Consider the following 24,979-nt stretch of genomic DNA (forward strand, 5'->3'; position numbering starts at 1 on the left):
TACTTGAGATTTAGAGTGACGTGCAATATCCAGTTTCTAAACTACCGATAACTTAATTACTGTTTTAGTTAGGCAAACTAAATTTGATTTTAGAGTATGAGTTCCTGTACTTAGATTTCTATGAACGTTTGCACGAGTTCTGAAAAGTCTTCAGAATATGTTAATTTTATATCATATTCTCAAAGAGCATTTTTTACGAATTCTTCGCCTCAACGTGTGATCTCCAAAAACGATTGGACTGGTTTTTGTTGCAGACGTCCATTGTTCCACAACCCATTGCCACCCCATCCCTTACTTTTAAATGATAAATTATCAGAAAAATCTAGGGGAGAATACTCCCAATTTATTCTTGTTAAAATTTCAAAACAAAACATACAACATCTGACATGTACCAAAGAAAAACACACAAAATCAAACAAACACATCACTATTTGACTCCAACAAACACTGACACGTCATAGGTTTGGTGAAGTTTATTGTCTAGGGGTAAGAAGACATCCAATACAGCTAACCTAACACAACTACTGCAGTAAAGTCACGCTACCGTGACCATTCGTACAACTCCTCTCACTCAACTGTAACCAACGTACTACTGTGTTCATTCATCCATGACCATTTGAATTTCTAGTTTATTCAGCCATGACCATTTGTACTTCTAGTTCATTCAGCCATGACTATTTGTACTTCTAATTCATTTAGCAATGACCATTTGTACTTCTAGTTCATTCAGCCATGACCATTAGTAATTCTAGTTCATTCAGCCATGACCATTTGTACTTCTAGTTCATTCAGCCATGACTATTTGTACTCCTAGTTCATTCAGCCATGACCATTAGTAATTCTAGTTCATTCAGCCATGACCATTTGTAATTCTAGTTCATTCAGCCATGACTATTTGTACTTCTAATTCATTTAGCAATGACCATTTGTACTTCTAGTTCATTCAGCCATGACATCGGTACTACTTTGTTAATATAACGTATTCAGGAGCATACAGGATGAGAAGATAATGGACCGCCGACTGAATGAAGTGAATGAAGTATGTACAATATCAAGCGTGAATGAAGTATGTACAATATCAAGTCTTTCCATAGCAGCCTCTAGCCATTCTGTCTTCAACAGTAGCCTCGGTCAGAGGGTAGCCTTGGGTCAAGGTTCAAGTGACCGTGACCCACTTAAGTACAGGTCAGGGTCACAGTGGCCCGTGTGACAGGCTTTGATCAAAGTTTCAATGACCTTGAACCAAATGAGTACAGATTCAAGTTGACCGTGACCTCATTCGACGAAAGGCTTAGGTCAAGGTTGCATTGACCTCAGTCAACGCGAGGTCTGGGTCAAGGTTGTCTCAGTCCACGGGCTTGTTGTCCCGGGGGGAGCTGCCCTCGTCCCACGAGTCTGAGATGTGGTCTGAGTCGGTCAGGGCCGACTTGTCGCTGTTCTTGTCCGGCGTGCGTGTCCGGGGGGAGGCCGAGCCCCGGAAGTTGAAGCGGTACGGGTGGAAGGTGAAGGGCGAGGCGAAGACCCCGGGGTAGGACGGGGTGGGGAGGCCACCCAGCCCCATCCCCAGCCCGGCGTAAGCGAAGTGGTGCGCCGAGGGCAGAATGTCAGGGTGGGCGTGGCCCTGGGGGAAGAAAGGATTTCTGAGGGCGGCCTCGGCAGCTGGGTGGAAGTGCGGGAGTTGGTGGGTGAAGGCCGAGTGCAGGCCCGGGCCCAGGGGCGTGAACGCTGACTTGATGTTGCTGTAGGCCAGCTTGGGGGACGGGCCGCTGTGCGCCGCGGGGGGAGTGTGGTGCGAGTGGTGGCCCGAGGATCGAATCCCGTTAGGTCCGCTGCTGCCTGCCCCGTTGGTAGTGCTGCTGCCGCCATTGTTCAACACGCCGCCAAACATGGAATGGTTGCCAGGGAAACTGTTCATGAAGGGGTTTGATCTCACATCCGGTTTTTGATTGGCTTGCAGGACAGCCTGTTGCTGGGCAACCACGGTATCCTGTGCTGACAGGAAGTGCTCGATGGCCTTGACCAGGTCACCGTTACAGCCTTGGAGCACGAGCTCAAGCACAGACTTCCTCTGGTGCGGGAAAACCCGTTCTAGAATCTCCAGGGGCGACAACCGACCAGGTCTGTACGCCGTTGGTCGCTGGTGACTTCCGGTCTCCGCATTTTCCTTACGATGGTGGTGGTTGGTGTGGTGGTGGTGGCTGGCGTGGTGCGATGGTGCAGATCTCTGGACCTGTTTCGTCGACTCGGGTTGCTGTGGGTGGGGGCTGGGGCGCTTCTCCGTGACTGGGGACTGCTCGGTGCTCTTAGGGGTCGGGGAGCTGGTCAGCGGGGACCTGGTCAACGGGGATCCGACCAGCGGGGATTCCCGATCATCGTCGCTGCAGCTGTCGACCTCAAGCTCCGTCTGAGAATCTGCAGAAGTGAAATATGTAAACATTAGTCACGTGACAACCCTCAACCAATAGATGAGCTTTCAGTGGAGGAGAATGAAGACGTCAATAATTAATTTAATTAATGGCCGCCTGCCCGTAGCTCGCGGGTCTGACTACTAGTAAAACAAATTAAAGTCGTTGTTTGACTTCCATATCCAACAGCACGTCCGTGGGTTAGGCTAGTGGTTGGGTAAACTTGGCGGCGGAAACCTGGAGACCTCGGCACCTGCTCGTGCGTGAAAACACACGAGATGTACTCACACACTCGGCGAGCACTCGGCACGGCTGCTGGAGGGTGGGAGAACTCCACCCCCGACCCACGGGCAAAGCTCACTTAGAAAGTTGATACTTGTGTTGGTACAGCAACCCTAGGTAATGACTCGTTCAATGCTTTCCACATGGGCCGCTCTCTTCACACATTAGGTCAATCATAACATGTCTACATTTCTGACGGCTGTATGTATATATATATATATATATATATATATATATATATATATATATATATATATATATATATATATATATATATATATATATATATATATATATATATATCGGTCTCCTGTACATACACATATATTTTGAGGTTTAACTACGAATGGTTATTTTTATAAATTAGATTTAGTCTCTCTTATTTCGGTTCTCTAGATCTAGTTCTAGTTTTAGCTCTAGTCTAAGCTCTTGTCTTTAGCTATATTCTAACCTCACCTCTAGTCTAAGCTCTTGTCTTTAGCTCTTGTCTTTAGCTCTATTCTTACCTCTAGTCTCAGCTTTTGTCTTTAGCTCATGTCTTTAGCTCTATTCTAACCTCTAGTCTAAGCTCTTGTCTTTAGCTCTTGTCTTTAGCTCTTGTCTTTAGCTCTATTCTAAGCTCTAGTCTAAGCCCTTGTCTTTAGTTTTAATCTTTAGCTCTGGTCTTTAGCTCTATTTTTAAGCTCTTGTCTTTAGCTCTAGTCTAAGCTCTTGTCTTTAGCCCTATTTTAAGCTCTTGTCTTTAGCTCTGGTCTCCAGTCTCTAGCTCTAGCCAACGAGCGAGCCTCCCCTAATGGACAAACAGGCCACCTTACAAGGCCACCAAACAGGCCACCTTATAAGGCCACCAAACAGGCCACCTTACAAGGCCACCAAACAGGCCACCTTACAAGGCCACCAAACAGGCCACCTTACAAGGCCACCAAACAGGCCACCTTACAAGGCCACCAAACAGGCCACCTTACAAGGCCACCAAACAGGCCACCTTACAAGGCCACCAAACAGGCCACCTTACAAGGCCACCAAACAGGCCACCTTACAAGGCTAGGGAGGACCACGAGCGACTGCTAGTAAATATTCTCCTCTGTCTTCTATTCAGCGGTTTACCCTTTCACTGTTTGCTCGTGGCTTATGAAAAGCTGTTAGGGCGCCAAAATTTGAGTTGGACTATTTGAAAAGTAAAGAGCAAGCGATGCCGCCTTGACTTGTAGCGTTTTCACGGTCGTATTTTGTTTCTCGCACCAAGTCACTCCCTGGAGCTGAGGGTGGGGGTGGGAATATTTGTAGCTGATCCCATGTCACGCTCTTGTTCTTATCCCATGTCACGCTGTCTTGGTCTTATCCCATGTCACGCTGTCTTGTTCTTATCCCATGTCACGCTGTCTTGTTCTTATCCCATGTCACGCTGTCTTGTTCTTATCCCATGTCACGCTGTCTTGTTCCTATCCCATGTCACGCTGTCTTGTTCCTATCCCATGTCACCCTGTCTATTGCTTATCATAATTATGTCGACCGGCAGATCGTCCCCTACCCCTCATACCGGCCCGTACCCTGACCCCCACATCAGCCGGCACATTCTCCGGTCGACCGGCAGAAGGTGAAAACGATACTCAGTCCTTGGCACACGAGCCCACACGCTCTGCTACTGACCACGCCACGTGACCTTTGTGTTGGTGTCAAAGGTCATGGTCATTAGATGGGGATAGATAGATGCCGCCTGCTGTTTTCTGACCCCATCAGATGGTCTAAGTCTACTCGCATGCAGTGATTCGTTCAAACGGCCAAGACAAGCGGATATGACGTCACATTTGGGTAAACGGTCGAGTTAACCGGAAACATATTAATCACGTGATGCGGATCTACGCTACAATAACAGTGTGCAAGACTTGATTTAAATTTAGTTACCGGTAACAGCGGCATACACGTCAAGTGTGGGAGCCGCTTTGTAAAGACTTAAAACTTGGGCAATAGCTGCGAGATTAGCGGTGTATGTTTGCATGTACGATGGATAGCCAGCTGTAAATAGACGGAATCTCGCGCCTGCGATCGTCTGCACGTGTTCTGCATCTTTGCCATGATGACATTAGAGGGCAAGACATAGCTGAGGGTTGCCGCTCTATCTGGCCTTGTCACCCACCGCGAGGGTCGGGCCTGCAGCAGACGTTGCCATCCCAACAATCAGCAGATCAACTTGTGTATACAAAATATCATCTCCAGCGTTCACGCCGCGTCTGCCTCCAATCTTCGCGCCATATTTACCGCCTTTGTGCGAGAAACTGCGCTAATGATTCCAGTATCTCGGCGCATTCCTACACTGTCACAGGCCTGCGCTTCCTGCCACAGGTGGGCCGCACAAGGGAGACAAATCGTGAGGCTCGTGGGTGGCTCCGCGGCTCTTAAGCTACCAGTCAGTATTAATACAAGAGGTGGATCGGGCTCTTCACAGGCGAGGGCCTTAATTGTTGACGTGACGATGAGGTGAGTAGAACGATAAAAGGAGTATTTTCCCTTGGCGTTGGTCTGTGGCAGGAAGGCATTAGCAGGAGCAGACGATAAGCTGGTCACGTGGCACACGATGTAAATACTCAATGTGTGGCGCCATGGGGAAGGCATGTCAGCTCTAATGGCCGGGGCGGGCGGGATGATATGGGTGCCACCCACGGGTGTAGCTGACGCTTTGACACAATCGCGGCTCACGTTCATCAAGGTGAGCGGCTCAACGTGTATGCTGGCTAACCTAACTGATCACATGATGGGTCAACTAACTGATGAACGTTTATGCTGGGTCAAATAACCGATCACATCCAGGGTCAACGAACTGACCACATCCAAGGTCAACGAACTGACCATATACAGGGTCAACGAACTGATCACATCCAGGGTCAACGAACTGACCACATCCAGGGTCAACGAACTGACCACATCCAAGGTCAACGAACTGACCATATACAGGGTCAACAAACTGATCACATCCAGGGTCAACGAACTGATCACATCCAGGGTCAACGAACTGATCACATCCAGGGTCAACGAACTGATCACATCCAGGGTCAACGAACTGACCACATCCAGGGTCAACGAACTGACCACATCCAGGGTCAACGAACTGACCACATGCTGGGTCAACGAACTGACCATATACAGGGTCAACGAACTGACCACATACAGGGTCAACGAACTGACCACATGCTGGGTCAACGAACTGACCACATCCAGGGTCAACGAACTGACCACATGCTGGGTCATATAACCGATCACATCCAGGGTCAACGAACCGATCAATGTAACCCCCATTAACACCCAATCCTAACCAAACCTGCTCCTCATAAAGTCTGACTTAACTGTTTATAGTAAATGCCGTACGAATTCACTTGACGAAATGTCTTTGGGTAGTAGACCTATATTTAAATATTGATTTCTATTGGCACGTGATCGTAGCTATTTTTAGTCGTATTTTGTGTTTTTACAAATTGCTTACATTTTTGCACGGAAAGATATATAAAAAGCTGGTCACGACTACAAAATGTGGTAACGACCACAAAAGCAGAAGCAACGACCAGGAGTTTGAATGTTGACATGGCTACTTAAGGCTGGAGCAAAGCCTAGCCGAAACGGCCTTAAATTAAATAAATAATATCGGCTCTTTTCGGTGCAAGTTTTTTTCTTCGTTACATCACCGCAGTAATTCGGTAGAGGATTGATATACAGTTAGCATTGATATATAGCAGTACATCATTGATATATAGCAGTACAGCATTGATACATAGCAGTACAGCATTGATATACAGCACGTACATCATTGATATACAGCAAGGATAGCGTTGATATATAGCAGTGCATCATTGATATACAGCTAGGATAGCGTTGATATTAGGCAGGGACAACATTGTGGACATGAGCAGGTTGTCATCTATTGGGTTGTCACTATAGCATAGTAGGGTTGCTAATAGGGTTGTCACTATAGCGTAGTAGGGTTGCTAATAGGGTTGTCACTATAGTGTAGTAGGGTTGTCACTATAGTGTAGTAGGGTTGTCACTATAGTGTAGTAGGGTTGTCACTATAGTGTAGTAGGGTTGTCACTATAGTGTAGTAGGGTTGTCACTTTAGTGTAGTAGGGTTGTCACTATAGTGTAGTAGGGTTGTCACTATAGTGTAGTAGGGTTGTCACTTTAGTGTAGTAGGGTTGTCACTATAGTGTAGTAGGGTTGTCACTCTAGTGTAGTAGGGTTGTCACTATAGTGTAGTAGGGTTGTCACTATAGTGTAGTAGGGTTGCTAACGGGTTGACATAGATTGCCACATTGTTGAGATAAAACTTTCAAGTAAAAAACTGGCGAGGTGTTGAAGTATCAGACAAGTGGCGCCCTCTCTAAATACACCAACTACAAAAGTGGCGCCCTCTCAAAATACAGCAACTACAAAAGTGGCGCCCTCTCAGCGCCCACCAACTCCCAGAGAGGCGCGGCTCCAGAGCACCCTCAGATGTCGGTAGTGCGAGAAGGTCAGGGTCAAGTAGGTCTGGGCTGTATACAACAGCTGATCGCCGCCTCCCCACACATCAAAGACCGGGATTGATCCAATTCTAGACCATTAGGTCTGTCGTAGCCCTCCCCACCCCGGGGCCCTCACCTCCCCACCCCGGGGCCCTCACCTCCCCACCCCGGGGCCCTCACCTCCCCACCCCGGGGCCCTCACCTCCCCACCCCGGGGCCCACGCTGGAATAACGGGCACGTTTTTGCTACAACCGTTGGAAGATGGAGTGCTAACAAGTCCAAGTGACAAGGGGGGGGGGATGATATTGACGGACGTGGCAAATATTAATGCCATCCTAACCCTCTTACAATTCCGCTGTTTTCGATCTGTTGTTGTCTTTAATTAAAGTGGAATAAAGTGGGATCGGTTGTGTGCTGGGTAGGTTATGTTGTTGTGATGTGTGTTGGTGTGATGTATGTTGGTGTGATGTATGTTGGTGTGATGTATGTTGGTGTGATATATGTTGGTGTGATGTATGTTGGTGTGATATATGTTGGTGTGATGTATGTTGTTGTGATATATGTTGCTGTGATGTATGTTGCTGTGATGTGTGATGTGTGTGTGACTGATGTTTACTTGGTTGGTGTGATGTTTGTTGCTGTGATGTGTGATGTGTGTATGACTGATGTTTACTTGGTTGGTGTGATGTATGTTGCTGTGATGTGTGATGTGTGTGTGTGACTGATGTTTACTTGGTTGGTGTGATGTGTGTATGACAAATGCCGTGGTGTAGAGCCATGTTTGAACTTACCACAACTGTCCTCCCCGTCCTCTTGATGGTCCTGGTCCCCGTGTTTGTCCGCCCCTGACAGGGGGGCAGTGACCGTCCCTGGACCCCAGAGGGGCCCTTGGGTCATCACGGGGATTCCCGATTCTGACACGCATGCGCGGATCCCTAAAGCAATGGCGTCTTCTGCTGCTTGTTGTCTTTTCAAAGCAACCTGAAATTATCAAAATTCTCTCTACAGCCTAAAAATATCAAATTTCTCTCTACAACAAGAAAATATCAAAATTCTCCCTACAACCTTAAATTTTGAAATTCTCTCAACAACCTGAAAATATCAAATTTCTCTCTACAACCTGAAAATATCAAATTTCTCTCTACAACCTGAAAATATCAAAATTCTCTCTACAACCTGAAAATATCAAATTTCTCTCTACAACCTGAAAATATAAAAATTCTCTCTACAAAGTGAAAATATCAAAATTCTCTCTACAACCTGAAAATATCAAATTTCTCTCTACAACCTAAAAATATCAAATTTCTCTCTACAACCTGAAAATATCAAAATTCTCTCTGCAGCCTGAGATTATATCAGAATTCACTTGAAACACTTAAATTATCAAAATTCACTCACATTCGAAATAAATGTGCATGTGATATAATGTGAATTTATGTCCTTTGATATTATATTATATTAGTGAATGACATATCAAGTGACGTCATATAATGTGATGTCATTTGATGTCACGTGATGATATATTGGGACAGGTACAGTTATGCTCTGATCAAATATCAAGTATCAGGAAATAATCAACAATAATAAAAAATATTTGCTTGAAGTTTACCAAATAAAAAATTGGAAAAGTTTTAAATTTTCGAATAAATTTATTTTTAAAAACGACATAACTTTTTACAAGTTGCAATTTTTACTTTCTCGTTTATACGAGGTATAGAGAAAGAATTGAAATCGTGTAAAAAAATTTGAGATTTTTGCAAATCTCGACGTTTTACACCTCCCTGAGTCGGAAAAACATAGTTTTGGAATCTTGTCCGTATGTCTGTGTGTGTGTGTGTGTGTGTGTGTGTGTGTGTGTGTGTGTATCGTGTAAACACGATAACTTGAGTACCGTTACAGCTAGGTTGATGAAATTTCAGATATAAGTATTATATCAAAATCGTAGATCCGTATCAACTTTCGAGAGCGATTTCCGATAACCGGAAGTGGAACATTTTCTACTTTGAATTTTTCAAAAGCCTTTAATTTGAGTACTATTTCAGATAGATAAATGAAATTTCACAAGTAAGTAAAAGATCTAATTTTCTGCCTTCTGTCAAATTTTAAGTAATTTCCGTTGACCGGAAGTAGTAATTGTCACTCTTTCCAATTTCTCAAAAACGCATGTGAATTTATAAAGTACTATTAATATTTCGCACTATTATACAGATCTTTATTCGGCGTTCGCTTGGTGGGCAATTCTTTTTTCCTGTGTATTCTATTCTATTTTAAAAAGTTTAAGTATTTAAAATGGATTAAAAATCATAACTATATTCCGAGTTCCCATCCCCTGTTGTTTTATGTAAGAATATTCGAGAAAGTTTAGGGGAGATCACTCCCGGTTTATTTAATTTATTTTGATCTTTTACGTGTGACATATGTGTTAGAAAAAGTTTGTAGTTTGGTGGATAAAGCGAGGAAATATTGTTAGCTGTCGTTGTTGGTCAGCTGTAGAGACAAAATAACATTTCAAACTTCTGAGTACTATGTTCAATTATTCGAGTTTTATAAATCCGCTCTTTTGTATGGCATTGCAAATATACGTATTAGGTCGCCACGTTATAAACATGTTTTAAATTTTATCCAGTATTTTTTTATTCGAACTTTGACAATATAACATGATATATTTCCGATTCTTGATGCAACTTGTTTCATCTGTTTCCGTACATCACTGCAAGTCTTCAGTTTTTAACTTCTAAATGTAGCCAGATCTATTTCTTCCAACTTCATCGAATCTCCTATGCCAACTATGGGATATGTTGGAACTAGTTATTGAAATAACAGGCTTCAAATGTCATTTAGTCAAAAAACCAACCGCAGCTAAATTTATACGTTAGGTTGTATATAATGTTCACCGAGCTACATCAACAATTGATTTGAGCAGGTTTATAAACTATGGAATCTGTAGGGTGATGGATCTCTATCCAACCTCTTTGATGGCGGATATTGTTTCATTAAAACACAATAAAGCGGGAGTGATTTCCCCTAAACTTTCTCGAATATTCTTATATAAAACAATGGGGTATGGCAACTCGGAATATATACATGATTGTTAATACATTTTTAATTACTTAAACTTTTTAAAATAGAATAACATCTCGTAGAAAAAAGAATTGCGCACCAAGTGAACAGCAACAATTTGTATAATAGTGCGGAACATTAGTACTTTATAAATTCATATGCGTTTTTTTTTTTTTGAGAAATCGGAAATAGCGTAACGTGCTACTTACGGTCACCGGAAATCACTCAAAATTTGAAAGAACACAGAGAATTAGGTTTTTTTGTGAAATTTCATCTATCTGTAAGAAACAATACTCAAGTTATAGTCTTTTGAAAAACCTAAAGTAGAATGAATTCGACTTTCGATTACCGGAAATCGCTGAAAATTTGATACACAACAACAAATTTGATGTGATACTTATATATGAAATTTCATCTACCTAGCTATTACGGTACTCAAGTTATCGTGTTCACGGACACACATACACACTCACGGACAGAATTGCGAAGTCCAGTTTTTCCGACTCGATTACGCGTAAATCCTCGAAATTTTTATAAAACTGGATTAAGAATTTTTGCCTCATTAAAATAGTCCCCTATACTCCGTATATGATGAAGTACTGAGGTGTAAAACAGTGAAAATAGTCAAAATTTCATGTGATTTTTGTGCACGATTACAATACTTCCTCTATACTCTGCATACAAGAAAGTGAAAAAAAAAAAAATTTAATCTAACCAAATAATTACAATTTAAAATATAACAAATTGTAATTGTCAAGTCATTGTCAATAGAAAAATAAATCAGATACAATAAATGTGAGTTGATTCGACAAAAGTAATTAACACACCATTGTAGCTTCGATAGGATGTAAATTACTTTCTCTCCGAATTATCGGATTAGTAGGATGTCAGTGTGGCCGCAGGACGTCAACATTTACGTCAGGACGTCAGTTAGACATTAAACACAAGCATTTATTAAACCCAACCATTAAACCCAGGCATAAGTTAAATCCTTGAACCAACCAATAGAAATTCACTGACCTAATTCTCTACATTTGAAACAAAAAACAAGATCAGTCCCAAAATGTTGAACCATAACTGACACCTAAACCATGACTCAATCAAAACTTGAGAACTCAATTATCGCTGAACATGTCCACACCCCCCCCCCACCCCACACAGTTTGTTAACTATTTATACCTGTAAGGCTCTAACCAATTCAAATCTATCCCAATAATTCTCAGACCAGACAGAACAAAACTTGAAAGTGTTACAGGGAGAATTTTGTCTAAGGGGGGGGGGGGGGGAGCAATTTGTAAACCCATTATGTAAAATTTGGGGTTTATAGTCCATCTTTTATCATGTCTGTCGCCTAGCCTAAAGTTGTATAGCGAATGTGTCTCCTTACTTATTTTGTATAGCGAGTGTGTCGCCTAAAGTTGTGTCGCGAGTGTGTCGCCTAAAGTTGTATTGCAAGTGTGTCGCCCTAACATAGCGAGTGTGTCGCCTAAAGTTGTGTGGCGAGTGTGTCGCCTAAAGTTGTGTGGCGAGTGTGTCGCCTAAAGTTGTGTCGCTAGTGTGTCGCCTAAAGTTGTATGGCGAGTGTGTCGCCTAAAGTTGTGTTGCGAGTGTGTCGCCCTAGTATAGCGAGTGTGTCGCCTAAAGTTGTATAGCGAGTGTGACGCCTTACCTGGGCGGCCATGACCCTCTGCCTCTCGGCGATGAGGTTACACTTGGGGCACGAGCAGTCCTTGTAGGTGCAGTGGCGCTTGTGGCCCTTGAGCCAGGACACCATGCCGTGGTTGCGGCAGCGGGCGCACTTTGGCTTCCGGGCGCCCTTCTCTGTCAGGGGGTACAGGGCGGGCACCCCGTTCATACTGGTAGGGTACAGCGACAGTTTGGTGGCCGTGGTGCTCACGTGATGGACAAACTGACCAATCGCGTGTTCACGTGATTGACAAACTGACCAATCGCGAGCTCTCTCGCCTGGGACCGTCTTGACCGTTGGCGACTGTTATTGACCTAAAACAGAAAACATATAATCACAATTAAAGTTCAGCTAATTAGTGCAATCAGATAATGACTTAAACTAAAACCAACAAAAGCACGATGAATACTGCAGCAGCAATTAGTTAAATATTTAACATTATTTAGCTTGACTGAGTCACAACAGACGCGCGTCAGAGGTACATAGTTCAACAGGAGTCGGCAAAGAGTCCTAACAAAAGACAGTAAACATAGAGGAGTCAGCAAATGTCCCCTAAGGAGTCAGCAAATGTCCCCTTAGTTTTATATCCTGCTCCTAATTTTTCGTCCACTGTAAACTTTACAACAGCTCGCTCACCTCACCAGCATGTTAACATGACCACACCCCCACCTCCCATGTTAAGATGACCACACCCCCACCTCCCATGTTAAGATGACCACACCCCCACCTCCCATGTTAAGATGACCACACCCCACCTCCCATGTTAAGATGACCACACCCCCACCTCCCATGTTAAGATGACCACACCCCCACCTCCCATGTTAAGATGACCACACCCCCACCTCCCATGTTAAGATGACCACACCCCCACCTCCCATGTTAAGATGACCACACCCCACCTCCCATGTTAAGATGACCACACCCCCACCTCCCATGTTAAGATGACCACACCCCCACCTCCCATGTTAACATGACCACACCCCACCTCCCATGTTAACATGACCACACCCCCACCTCCCATGTTAACATGACCACACCCCCACCTCCCATGTTAACATGACCACACCCCCACCTCCCATGTTAACATGACCACACCCCCACCTCCCATGTTAACATGACCACACCCCTACCTCCCATGTTAAGATGACCACACCCCATCTCCCATGTTAAGATGACCACACCCCATCTCCCATGTTAACATAACCACGCCCCCACCTCCCATGTTAAGACGCCCCCCCTCCCAACTTCCCATAACGACAATGATACACCCAGCCACGTAACATTAAAAGACAAACACACATACGCAAATACATATTCACACATCAGTACAAAAAACGAACACACAAAGCAACACAGCTTAATTCACACACAAACACACGTTTACTTAAAGACATTTAGAGATACACACACTAAAACACAACATAACACTTAGCACCTAATGTACACACACAAACATCATAACACACAGTAACACACATCATAACACACAACTTAACGCAATAACAAACACACACTTTAAGCTAGAAGTAATTCGTTACCAAACATATTAGCTAACAGATTATTTTAATTAGCCTAATTAAACGATCATCATTGAAACTGATGACGGGATGTGTGAGCAAAAAAAAAATATCCAGTTCACAAAAAAAAAAAATCTCGTTCTAAAATGTTGGAAAACTTTCAAAAACTTTCAAAAACTTTTAAAAACTTTTAAAAACTTTAAATGTTTTCTAAAGTTGAAACGATCCTCTTGATTTGATCATGGCTATAAAATTATTTATATCTTACATGTGTGTGTCTTACACATGAAATTTTGTAATAACTTGAAGGATTATTTGACAGATTATTTGACAGATTATTTGATAGATTATTTGACGGATTAATTGACTGTTTATTTGACAAATTATTTGACGGAATATTTGACTGATTATTTGCATGATTATTTGCATGATTATTTGCATGATTATTTGCATGATTATTTGCATGATTATTTGCATGATTATTTGCATGATTATTTGCATGATTATTTGCATGATTACTTGCATGATTACTTGCATGATTATTTGCATGATTATTTGCATGATTATTTGCATGATTATTTGCATGATTATTTGACTGATTATTTGACGGATTATTTGATGGATTATTTGACGGATTATTTGACGGATTATTTGACGGATTATTTGACGGATTATTTGACGGATTATTGTAGTCTGTTGACTGAGATCATCACAAGGGGAGAGAAACATCCAAGTAAGTTGATCAACTGGATTCGAGTTGTCGCGACATGATTTCCCTTGTTTAGAAGAATTGGTACGAGGGTCTGGCCTAGGTTTTGGTTCAGCTGCGGATGCAGTTTCTTCTTCGGGGGGGGGGGGGGGGGGGGCACCGCCGAAGAAAGTTTACCGCCCCCCCCCCCCCCGAACGAAATGGAATTTATATAGGAAATATATACTTTTGACAGTGTCCGCACCCCCCCCCCCCCCCGGAAATTGTTGTCCGCCACCCCGAAAATTTCAAGTGCACCCCCGGAGAAAAAAGTCTGGAAGAAACACTGCGCGGATGGCATACACGAGTTAACTTAAAGGTTTTTCCCTTTGGGTGGTGGTGGTGATGGTGATGGTGATGGTGATGGTGGTGGTGGTGGTGGTGGTGGTGGTGGTGGTGGTGGTGGTGGTGGGTGGGAGGGGGAGGGGGCTAAAATTTGCCGGATGCAGCTCCACGTGTTGGAATACATTCTGTGCACCGTTTAATGTGCTTGTAAATTCGATGTTAGGCCAAGTTCAAGGTCATTTCTGGTGCAGCTCAAGGTCAAACAAAAAAAAATTTCTGGATATATTTTACAACTGTTGTGTACGAAACGGATATTTTGTTTCATAACAAGCTAAATAATGTACACATAACATTAATTCTAGAATATTTGTTTTCAAATGATTCAATACACTAAACAAAACGTACAGACTAATGTATCAGCTACATACATCTCTGGACTTTTGTGTACAAATTATTTCTAGTCAGTTAAGAGATGATTTGTACATTAGTTCAATTGTATGCTGCAGACTGCATTTAATTTACACATAACTCGTCTCCTAGACCATTTCTAACTTACACAACAAAAAATGTCTAATTTATCAAAAAACAACAACTCTAGACATTAACTACAACATTATTCAATATAGAATGTCAAGACCTTATGTGCATACAGCTGACAATAACTCACAACTCTACTTGTATATTTTATATAACATATTACATATACTGTAACAGCTGACCCGATGAATAAAAACAGTTTATATAAACAGATCCATGTACAATTCACCCTTAAGTATTTTAATTTCAACCATTTGACTGTATTAAAGTATTTTAATCTTTTGACTGTATTATTTACCGTAAAGTATTTCAACCGTTTGAGTGTATTATTTACCGTAAAGTATTGCAACCATTTGACTACATTATTTACCATTACACCTACTTGGGTAAGTGCATATAATTGAGGGAGTGCTACTTTTCTTTATGCTTATGGTGTATGTGTACATCTAAATACTGCTTAATAAATATTTAAGTCTGTTTTTTGTAATGATGTTTTTTGTTATTTTTTTCCCGAATTTACCGTTTTTTTTAATGCAGGTTTTGGGCGATAAAAGTAGAAAAAAAGGAGAAGTTCTACATTTAGAGTGGTGGTTCTTAGTGGCGTTGTTAGGTCGGGTGTCACCCGGTGCGGCACCTAGAGGTGAACGTTGGTGTCACCCCCCCCCCCCCTTTTTTTTAAAAAAAAAATAGGTCTACACTTTGCACAGATAATAGTAAGGATGTTTATCTGTACTCGGTTACAGCTGGATGTAGCAATGTTTTCTCTAAAGTTGGCCAGTTTGCTCTTAAAATACACTCCAAGTCAAATTAATCATTACTTTAAGAACCCCCGACATAAAGGCTTCAAACTTGATTTACTGATTCGGTCTGTCTTCCCTACATAGTTGTATGTATATAAGAGTCGAATATAATTACATCTTTAAATGTACTAGAGCTGTATATAATTAAGTCTACATATAGTAGTGCTGCATATAATTACATGTTTAAATGTAGTAGTGCTGTATATAATTACATCTTTAAATGTAGTAGAGCTGCATATAATTATAATTTTTTTATGTCTACATATAGTACAGCCGCATATAATTACCTTTTTAAATGTAGTAGAGCTGCATATAATTATGTCTACATATAGTAGTGCTGCATATAATTATGTCTACATATAGTAGTGCTGCATATAATTATGTCTACATATAGTAGTGCTGCATATAATTATGTCTACATATAGTAGTGCTGCATATAATTACATCTTTAAATGTAGTAGTGCTGCATATAATTATGTCTACATATAGTAGAGCTGCATATAATTATGTCTACATATAGTACAGCCGCATATAATTACCTTTTTAAATGTAGTAGAGCTGCATATAATTATGTCTACATATAGTAGTGCTGCATATAATTATGTCTACATATAGTAGTGCTGCATATAATTATGTCTACATATAGTAGTGCTGTATATAACTATGTCTACATATAGTACAGCCGCATATAATTACATCTTTAAATGTAGTAGGGCTGTATACTAAGTATTTTATATTTAGATGCCGAAAACCCCCAACAATTGTTAAAATCTGGGGTAGGGTGGGTACCCTTATATTTCTGTCAACAGTTGGTTTCCATTTACTCTCTATCACATGAGTACATGTAATTATCTAATTATATTCATTACATAATGTTTAATGTAATTGCTTTGATCTATTGGGATTTGTCAGCTTTTGTGTTCTTGAGTTATTTGTGAATTTATTAATTATTTGTGAATTTATTAATTATTTGTGAATTTATTAATTATTTGTAAATTTGTTAATTATTTGTGAATATATTAATTAGTACAAAATTGACAAAAAATCTGCAGTAAAGGTAAAAAAAAATTAAAATAATAAAACTTTTTATATTAGTTGTTCGTCCATTGTTATTTTACAATGCATGTTTTGGATTTAAATTAATTTAAAAAAAGAATCATTTTTTGGGGGTATAGGTATGACATTAAGTATTTTAATTTTAAGCATTGGACATATTTAACATTAAGTGTTTAATTTCAACTAATTGACTGGTTTTTTTTTTAAACTTTAAATTAGTTGGACATTTTTTCCCTTGAAATATTTGACAATTTAAACAAGCATTTATTTAGCTGGACCAAAATTTGAGATCAACTGAGCCGATTTGTTGTGAACTGTAGGCCTACCAGCTGCTCAATGTTCGATGACAAGCAGCTGCTCAATGTTCGATGACAAGCAGCTGGTCAATGTTCGATGACAAGCAGCTGGTCAATGTTCGATGACAAGGCGATTTGACTTGAACTTTAAGAATATCGATGCTTAATTATTTTTTTCAATTTCTGATTGCAACATTAAGTGGGGCCAATTAGTGTCGCGCTTTTACAGGCACATCGGTGCATCTAACGAAAGCGCTTATTATGAGTTTTTAATTAGTTTGATTAATACTCCTACTAAGAAAAAATAAAACAATTTTTTTATAAAGACGTTTGGAATAAGAATCTTTTAAATAAGCGTTAAAAATAGAAATAATAAAATGTAAAAAAAAAATGATTAACTTGAAATTTATAATAATACACCACTAAACTGTAAAAAGAATCGCGTGTTACTAATAAAATATTAGATGCATGTTACATTTAAAGGGTAAAATAAAGCAATAGAGATATGGGTAGAAAAAACGTAAAAGTTTTTACAAAAAGTAGAAAAAGAAAAACTGGCGAAACAAAAGAACTGGTTCATCTAGCCATTAGTTGTAAAAAAAAAAAATGAACAACGCATTAAGCAGCTGTCAGTGTAAACTTTAAACAATATGTTTGGAAAGATTTGAAACTGAGTTGTAATGTTTCCCATTTAATGTTTCCCATTTAATGTTTCCCGTTGATTGTGTCTTTGTTCTTCTGTAAAAGGTAAACTTTTAAGACTTCACGACACTGTCACGCTGGATAATGTGAACATTCTGGACAAGTTTTGTAACTTTCTAAAATCGTCACTATAGTGAAGTTTTGTAACTTTCTAAAATCGTCACTAGAGACAAGTTTTGTAACTTTCTAAAATCGTCACCCAGGACATATTTGGTAACTTTTAAAATCGTCACTATAGAGAAGTTTTGTTACTTCTACAATCGTCACTAAAGTCAAGTTTTGTTACTTCTAGAATCGTCACTATAGTGACGTTTTGTAACTTTCTAAAATCGTCACTATAGACAAGTTTTGTAACTTTCTAAAATCGTCACTATAGACAAGTTTTGTAACTTTCTAAAATCGTCACTATAGTGAAGTTTTGTTACTTCTAAAATCGTCACTATAGTGAAGTTTTGTAACTTTCTAAAATCGTCACTATAGACAAGTTTTGTAACTTTTAAAATCGTCACTATAGTGACGTTTTGTTACTTCTAAAATCGTCACTATAGTGACGTTTTGTAACTTTCTAAAATTTTCGCTATAGAGAAGTTTTGTAACTTTCGGATGTCGGTACCTTGTGCGATTTAATTATATGATACATAATACAGAGCGCAGGCTTTCTACTAGTTTAGTTTAAATGTGATACAAATATAGTTCGTTTTATAAGAGATAGACTGTTCAATACATAAGAATGATACGTATACACTAATCACAGATAAATATATTTATCTAGAAATGCTGAGGTACAAAACAGATTATTTAAGATATATTTTCCATTGCCCAGTATTTTTCTAAATATATCTCTTTTATTTTAACTGTATTTAACCCTATACATTTAAGATATATTTTCCATTGCCCAGTATTTTTCTAAATATATCTCTTTTATTTTAACTGTATTTAACCCTATACATTTAAGATATATTTTCCATTGCCCAGTATTGTGCTCAACTAGAAGTATCCATGCGACGAGTAATGAACAAATTAGATGTTTCATCATCTTTTCCTCTTTGTGCCCTAGATACTAGGGGCAGATGAAGTAGAGTTCATCTGTTTTCACTACAACTTCTCTGACACTAGTAGGTACCCATCAGAGCAGGGTCGTCATATAAATTTGAGCCCGGGATCCGAACTCGAGACTGTTGAGTTAACAGCCGTAAGCTCTATCGGTCGACCACTCCTACCCTAAATTAGATGTTACCTAACATAAGGTTGACCATGGCAACAGTTGCTAGGGGTGTCAGGTTGGTAGGTTTTGGGCAGGAGAGGAACTGTTTTGTTGCTGGAACCTGTTTTAGACTTTATTTAAGCACCCTAAAGGTGCCTCTCTTTCTAAAATTGCCCCCCCTCCCCCCCTCCCCCACATGCCCTGCGTACGATTCTGGTAGTACCGTTTATGTAAAGAGATTCGCTAAAGTTTTCCCAATAGTTTTTCAAATAATTTTCCCCACACAATACAACAAAGCACACATGTATCTACAGCTCGAGTACCTGTCGCACGTCGCTGCCATTTCAATGTGACAACAGACACAAATCAAATCACACAATCGAATATCCATGCTAATTTAGTGCCTTAAACAAGTCATTTGAAACATGGTTTAAATTATTTAATTTTATTATTTTTTTGGCAGACAAAGATATTTTCTTGGTCGTCCATCTAATAAATCTCTTCATCTTCTCAAATTTAAGATCTGTCCATATTGAAAACGTATCTTAGTATTGGAACTCAACAGAACTAGTAAATAAAGGTATCGTTAAAGCTATAGCCGAAACACATACTTAAGGCTGTAAACTTTTCAATCGAAACCTCTAGTGCTAGTAGGGTCCCATGTCTGATTGGACGCCATGTTTGTTTGAAGAGAAATTTCTCGTAATGTTGAAAAAAAAACAATACTTGTCCGGCTGCATAATTCAATTGGTGTTTTTACTTTTGACTTTGTCTGCATTTTATTTTCCATCTTTAAAAAAATTAGTTTGCACTTTAACGCCCTAGCACTGTCCTTATCAGTGTAAATTCTGATGTCAACATTCATTTCTTGACTAGAAGCATGATGTCAACATTCATTACTTGTCTGAGTCAAAGGACAGCTTGACTAGAAGCATGATGTCAACATTCATTTCTTGTCTGAGTCAAAGGACAGCTTGACTAGAAGCATGATGTCAACATTCATTTCTTGTCTGAGTCAAAGGACAGCTTGACTAGAAGCATGATGTCAACATTCATTTCTTGTCTGAGTATAAGGACAGCTTGACTAGAAACTTGATGTCAACATTCATTTCTTGTCTGAGTCAAAGGACAGCTTGACTAGAAGCAGGACGGGCATCATATACTTTTAATAGTGTCCGTCCCCTCGGAAAGTTTAGTCCGCCCCCCCCCCCCCCCCGGAGAAAAAGTTTGGAAGAGACACTGGTCATATTTTTATTATTAAATATAAAACATTTCGTGTTTTGATGGTTATGGTTATTCTGTAATTAGTGAATGGTGTTTTGATGGTTATGGCACTAGCTTAATGATTGAGTTGTGTTTACTTCTCGTGAAGTTCACCCGGATTGTGATTGTGATTGTAGAGCATGAAGTGATAGCTGGGTATATGGTGTGATCGTATGTGGGTCGTATATGGGGTATGTGTGGTTGTATATGGGGTATGTGTTGTTGTGTATGGGGTATGTGTGGTTGTATATGGGGTATGTGTGGTTGTATATGGGGTATGTGTGGTTGTATATGGGGTATGTGTGGTTGTATATGGGGTATGTGTGGTTGTGTATGGGGTATGTGTGGTTGTATATGGGGTATGTGTGGTTGTATATGGGGTATGTGTGGTTGTATATGGGGTATGTGTGGTTGTATATGGGGTATGTGTGGTTGTGTATGGGGTATGTGTGGTTGTATATGGGGTATGTGTGGTTGTATATGGGGTATGTGTGGTTTTATATGGGGTATGTGTGGTTGTATATGTAGTATGTGTGGTTGTATATGGGGTATGTGTGGTTGTATATGGGGTATGTGTGGTTGTAAATGGGGTATGTGTGGTTATATATGGGGTATGTGTGGTTGTAAATGGGGTATGTGTGGTTGTATATGGAGTATGTGAGGTTGTAAATGGGGTATGTTTTGTTGTATATGGAGTGTGTGTGGTTGTAAATGGGGAATGTGTGGTTGTAAATGGGGTATGTGTGGTTGTATATGGGGTATGTCTGGTTGTAAATGGGGTATGTGTGGTTGTATATGGGGTATGTGTGGTTGTAAATGGGGAATGTGTGGTTGTATATGGAGTATGTGAGGTTGTAAATGGGGTATGTGTGGTTGTAAATGGGGTATGTGTGGTTGTATATGGGGTATGTGTGGTTGTAAATGGGGTATGTGTGGTTGTAAATGGGGTATGTGTGGTTATATATGGGGTATGTGTGGTTGTAAATGGGGTATGTGTGGTTGTATATGGAGTATGTGAGGTTGTAAATGGGGTATGTTTTGTTGTATATGGAGTGTGTGTGGTTGTAAATGGGGAATGTGTGGTTGTAAATGGGGTATGTGTGGTTGTATATGGGGTATGTCTGGTTGTAAATGGGGTATGTGTGGTTGTATATGGGGTATGTGTGGTTGTAAATGGGGAATGTGTGGTTGTATATGGAGTATGTGAGGTTGTAAATGGGGTATGTGTGGTTGTAAATGGGGTATGTGTGGTTGTATATGGGGTATGTGTGGTTGTAAATGGGGTATGTGTGGTTATATATGGGGTATGTGTGGTTGTAAATGGGGTATGTGTGGTTGTAAATGGGGTATGTTTTGTTGTAAATGGAGTGTGTGTGGTCAAATAACTCACTATAAATGTTCTGGAAGCATCGACCAGTGATTTGCTCACCACAATGTTGGAGTTGGAAGAAAGTTTGTGTCTCAATATTTTTGTAGTTGGAAGAAAGTTTGTGTCTCAATATTTTTGTAGTTGGAAGAAAGTTTGTGTCCTCTCAATATTTTTGTAGTTGAAAGAAAGTTTGTGTCCTCTCAATATTTTTGTAGTTGGAAGAAAGTTTGTGTCTCAATATTTTTGTAGTTGGAAGAAAGTTTGTGTCTCAATATTTTTGTAGTTGGAAGAAAGTTTGTGTCTCAATATTTTTGTAGTTGGAAGAAAGTTTGTGTCCTCTCAATATTTTTGTAGTTGGAAGAAAGTTTGTTTTGATCTTCCAATACTTTTGTCACGATGCTTATTCCAATCCTTTTTTGTTGTTAACTTGTGGTGTGGGTATGTGTCTGTGTGTATTTGTGTATGTGTTTGTATATATTAAAATCATATTAAATATACAAATTATAGCTGCATTAGTTTAAGTATAAAAATTGCACTCGATAAACTACAAAAATTATAGCTTCGCTAGATTATGAATGAAATAATTTTTTTAGCTGCATTAGAATGAGTATGAAAATTTGTATTGCGTTGGATTCAGTGTAAATAAACTATATATGCATTAGAACACTATAAAATCTATATCTGTATTAGATTAAGTATGAAAATTATATCTGCGTTAGATTCAGTACAAAAACTATATAAGCCTTAGATTATTATAAAATTTATATTTGCATTAGTTTGAGTATAAAAACTACTTAAAAAATATAATATAAAATTTCGTCTCTGCATTAAAATTAAGTATAAAAACTATATCTGCATTAGATGCTGTATAAAAACTATATCTGTATTAAATTAGGTATAAAAACTATATCTGCATTAAATTAAGTATAAAAACTATATCTGCATTAAAGTAATTATAAAAACTATATCTGCATTAAATTAAGTATAAAAACTATATCTGCATTAAATTAAGTATAAAAACTATATTTGCATTAAATTAAGTATAAAAACTATATCTGTATTAGATGAAGTATAAAACTATATCTGTATTAGATTAGGTATAAAAACTATATCTGCATTAAAGTAAGTATAAAAACTAAATCTGCATTAAAGTAAGTATAAAAACTATAAATGCATTAAATTAAGTATAAAAACTATATCTGCATTAAAGTAAGTATAAAAACTATATCTGCATTAAAGTAAGTATAAAAACTATAAATGCATTAAATTAAGTATAAAAACTATATCTGCATTAAAGTAAGTATAAAAACTATATCTGCATTAAAGTAAGTATAAAAACTATAAGTGCATTAAATTAAGTATAAAAACTATATCTGCATTAAAGTAAGTATAAAAACTATATCTGCATTAAAGTAAGTATAAAAACTATAAATGCATTAAATTAAGTATAAAAACTATATCTGCATTAAAGTAAGTATAAAAACTATAAATGCATTAAATTAAGTATAAAAACTATATCTGCATTAAAGTAAGTATAAAAACTATATCTGCATTAAAGTAAGTATAAAAACTATATCTGCATTAAAGTAAGTATAAAAACTATTTCTGCATTAAAGTAAGTATAAAAACTATATCTGCATTAAAGTAAGTATAAAAACTATAAATGCATTAAATTAAGTATAAAAACTATATCTGCATTAAAGTAAGTATAAAAACTATATCTGCATTAAAGTAAGTATAAAAACTATATCTGCATTAAAGTAAGTATAAAAACTATATCTGCATTAAAGTAAGTATAAAAACTATATCTGCATTAAAGTAAGTATAAAAACTATTTCTGCATTAAAGTAAGTATAAAAACTATATCTGCATTAAAGTAAGTATAAAAACTATAAATGCATTAAATTAAGTATAAAAACTATATCTGCATTAAAGTAAGTATAAAAACTATATCTGCATTAAAGTAAGTATAAAAACTATATCTGCATTAAAGTAAGTATAAAAACTATATCTGCATTAAAGTAAGTATAAAAACTATATCTGCATTAGTTGATGTATAAACTCTCCATTAAACACAAGCCACATACCACAGATGATAGAAACAATAAAGCGAACATGTACCTAGTGAGCCAAGTTACCGTAAAGTTCAAAACTTGTATCGGTCAGACTTACCGGTCCTTCGTATGCCCTGTAATCCTAGTCCTTGTATAACAGAATATGCTGTATGTCCTTCGGTCCTAGTCCTTCACCATCGAGGTGTTGCATAGGTTTTAGTCCTGGTCCTTTTAAAAAAGAACTATGAGACGACCTAAGTGTCCGATACTTTGAACACAAAACTCTTGAGAGCCGCCGAAGTGTGAGAAGTTACATCCAGAGTAGAAGGTTGCCAGTAGCTAGGCCGTATGGCTAGTTTGGTCAACTCCAGCCAAAGTTGGGCCGTGTGGCTAGTTTGGTCAACTCCAGCCAAAGTTGGGCCGTATGGCTAGTTTGGTCAACTCCAGCCAAAGTTGGGCCGTGTGGCTAGTTTGGTCAACTCCAGCCAATATTGGCTGCAGTGTAGCAGGTTTGAACTGTCGGACAGTGTAGCAGGTTTGAACTGTCGGACAGTGTAGCAGGTTTCAACTGTCTGACAGTGTAGCAGGTTTGAACTGTCGGACAGTGTAGCAGGTTTGAACTGTCGGACAGTGTAGCAGGTTTCAACTGTCTGACAGTGTAGCAGGTTTGAACTGTCGGACAGTGTAGCAGGTTTCAACTGTCTCACAGTGTAGCAGTATGAACCTCTCCCCCAGCGAAGATCTCTAGCAATATGCTACATGATTGTGGCAGATTGAGCCAAACCCTGTGTCAATCACAAGCTACTTGTCGAGGCCGCATTACCGCGTTTCAATTTTTTGTTATCTTCCTCAGTCGTCACCAGCCAGCCCCCTCCCCCCATACTGACAGTGTACGTCCACAGTCTGGCACTCGCCCCGCCCCCGGGGCTAATTCTAACGGTGCCAGGGTTCCAGCGAGAGATTCCAGAAGCTTCAGATCTAGGCACCGCCCATCCCCCGCAGCCCCGCCTCCCCCGGGCAGGTGGCCTGGCCTCGCTGCTGGACATTCATCATGAGATGTTTTCATTGGCTGGACCTCGAGCAAGAAGTGTTTTCATTGGCTGAGCCGGCACATTGGCCGTGTCATGCCGACAAACGTGTTTCACTTAACAGGAGAGTCAGACAACTTTTAGCGGAGGTACGTTTTATTTCCTAATCTGATATTTAGTGATGATTAATTA

General features: G+C 39.4%; 1 protein-coding gene across 1 annotated transcript; it reads right to left on the reverse strand.

The window, feature by feature from the left end:
* Positions 1-466: 466 nt before the first annotated feature.
* Positions 467-24,551, reverse strand: LOC131937895 (doublesex and mab-3 related transcription factor 3, truncated). Its single transcript, XM_059295602.1, has 4 exons — positions 23,878-24,551; positions 11,911-12,242; positions 7,973-8,162; positions 467-2,412 (listed from the first exon to the last, which is right to left on the reverse strand). Exons 2-4 carry the CDS (start codon positions 12,094-12,096, stop codon positions 1,346-1,348), a joined length of 1,443 nt encoding a protein of 480 aa, XP_059151585.1. The 5' UTR covers positions 12,097-12,242; positions 23,878-24,551; the 3' UTR covers positions 467-1,345.
* Positions 24,552-24,979: the final 428 nt, after the last annotated feature.

The sequence above is a fragment of the Physella acuta genome, unplaced genomic scaffold, assembly GCF_028476545.2.
Source record: "Physella acuta isolate Inbredline_101_S28 unplaced genomic scaffold, ASM2847654v3 ptg000225l, whole genome shotgun sequence".
Lineage (NCBI taxonomy): Eukaryota > Metazoa > Mollusca > Gastropoda > Physidae > Physella > Physella acuta.